The following is a 2329-nucleotide window of genomic DNA, read 5'->3' as shown; positions in this document are numbered from 1 at the left end:
TGGTGAGGCGGGTTGATCGAGTATATCCGCACTCTTTTTGGATGCGAAGCGCTCTCTCTCTTGTTGTTAGACACAATGTTCCTGTTGGATTTTTTTAGATTGCGCGCCAAATTGCGGAATACACACAACTCTCTTTGTGTTTTTATTTTTGAGTGCTCTGTCTCGACTCTCGCATATATCCGTTCGTGGGAGCTGGGAGGATGCGGGCTGCCAGTCCCGTGCCCAGGGTCGCGCCAAAAATTCTTTTTGGCACGACACTGGGCACGGCCACGGGACTGGCGCGTGGTTCTAAAATTCTTTTTGGTGGTGCACCTGTGTTAGTGCCAGTGCGCGCCAGTATAAATAAAATAAATACAACGGACACGCCAAACGAGGGGTGGGAGAAGGACAGGGTCCCCACCTGCACAAGCAGGATCTTGTAGGACGATCAGGGACACAGGGGAACGGGAGCGGGGAGCGCATCGCGACACGGAGGGGGGCTGGGCAGGGGGTTCACCCTCACGACAGGAATCCCATCTCTCGTATAGGACAGGTTGCACCCGGCGGCACGGGGGCAAGCGCGGGCCTCCTACTGGTTGCGCTCTCCTAGTTCTCCTGCTCCTGACAAGGGACAGCGACAGGCTCGCAGCACGGTGGACTCCCTATCCACTGGCGATCTCTCTCGACTAGCGACCTTCCTCCGACGTCTCACCGGCAGTCTCTTCTACCACAGGCAGACTGACACGTGGGTGGCAGTGGCGGTGATAGGAGTCTCCCACTCTGTGGGCCTCGCTAGAAGTGCGACCCCTGCGCGTGTCCTCGCCCTTGAGGAAGGGGAAGGGGCTGTGTGTCTGTGCATGTGTACAACATGTGTGTGTGTGTGTGTGTGTGTGTGTGTGTGTGTGTGTGTGTGTGTGTGTGTGTGTGTGTGTGTGTGTGTGCTCGCTCGCTCGCTCGCTCGCTCGCTCGCTCCCTCGCTCGATCGCGCGCGCGCTGCGCGAGCCGCCCTGTCCCGCGCCCACGATCAACTCAAAATTCTTTTTTGGGTACCCGAGTCCGGCCGACTAGGGTGCCGACACCGCCATCGATCGCCGCCAACAACCGGCGTGGCCAAAGCGATCTCCGCCGCATGCAGCGTAGCCGAAGAGCACTCTTCACGGCCAGCCGGCTCCTGCCGTCCCGAGAGTCGCGGTGCCTTTGCTCTGTCGCCAGCCCGCGCGCCGCTTACGATGCGGCGGTGGCCGCCGGCGACCTGGTTGAGGCGTGCTCGCCGCGCTGCTCCCCGCTGCTCCCCGCCCGCTGCCGAAGCTCACCGCGTGCACATTGACCTCGCGTGCTCCAGGACGCTGCCCAGCTGAAAGCGATCGAGCGCCTGGACAGGCTGCACCGAGATATGCTCGCGTGGAAGTGCGCTCGCCAAGGCCACTCACTGCCACCGCCGTCGCGTCTGCGTCACCCACCCGCCTGCTCGCAGACCGCCGCCGCCGCCGCTGCCGCCTCCGCCGCCAAAGGAGAGCGAGTGGAAGGGTCCCACCGTCGACGCCTACGGCGAGCCGACCGGCGGCGGCAGCTTTTACACGGGGGTGAAGAACGAGTCCCCGGGGAGCGGCAAGGGCGGGCTGTGGTCGCGCCTGATGTCGATGGTGGGCGGCGGCGGCAGCAGCAACGACGGCGAGCCGGACCTAGCGAGCGGCGTTGCGGCGCCCAAAGGCATATACATGCACGGTAGCTCTGGGTGTGGAAAGTCGATTCTCATGGACCGCTTCCTCGCGCCGTCGATCCTCCCTCCCGAGGGGGCTTCGGAGGCGTGGGTGCGCCGCGTGCATCTGCACGAGTTTCTGATGGAGGCGCGCCGGCGAGCGCGCACGCTGCTCCGCGTGGCGTGGCGTGAGAGGTTGCCGTGCCCCGCTCCAGGTGCACCAGCGGGCCCACAAGCTACCTACCTACCTACCTACCTACCTACCTACCTACCTACCTGCTCCAGGTGCACCATCGGGCCCACAAGCTAACCCTAACCCTAACCCTAACCCTAACCCTAACCCTAACCGCTCCAGGTGCACCAGCGGGCCCACAAGCTAACCCTAACCCTAACCCTAACCCTAACCCTAACCCTAACCGCTCCAGGTGCACCAGCGGGCCCACAAGCTGCGTCAGCAGATGCCCGAACTGGGCGACCCCGTCCCGTACCTCGCCCACGAGCTGAACCTTCGGCGAAGCTTCACGGAACCTCCCTACAGGCGACCCCGTCCCGTACCTCGCCCACGAGCTGAACCTTCGGCGAAGCTTCACGGAACCTCCCTACAGGCGACCCCGTCCCGTACCTCGCCTACGAGCTCTCGTGCGAGACACA

At 63.5% G+C, this 2329-nt stretch overlaps 1 protein-coding gene across 1 annotated transcript in view; it reads left to right on the top strand.

Annotated features, from left to right (window-relative positions):
* Positions 1 to 1613: 1613 nt before the first annotated feature.
* EMIHUDRAFT_252882 (hypothetical protein) overlaps positions 1614 to 2329 on the top strand; it is a gene marked incomplete at both ends in the record, with an annotated part of 2455 nt that continues 1739 nt past the window's right edge. The window contains one exon of the mRNA XM_005786881.1: positions 1614 to 1893. Within this exon, the coding sequence (XP_005786938.1) occupies positions 1614 to 1893 (280 nt within the window). The remainder of the gene's footprint in view (positions 1894 to 2329) is intronic.

The sequence above is a fragment of the Emiliania huxleyi genome (genome assembly GCF_000372725.1).
Source record: "Emiliania huxleyi CCMP1516 chromosome Unknown EMIHUscaffold_1484, whole genome shotgun sequence".
NCBI classification, from domain to species: Eukaryota; Haptophyta; order Isochrysidales; family Noelaerhabdaceae; genus Emiliania; species Emiliania huxleyi.
Note: the sequence above shows the minus strand (reverse complement) of the source record. Positions and strands in the feature narration are given on the sequence as shown.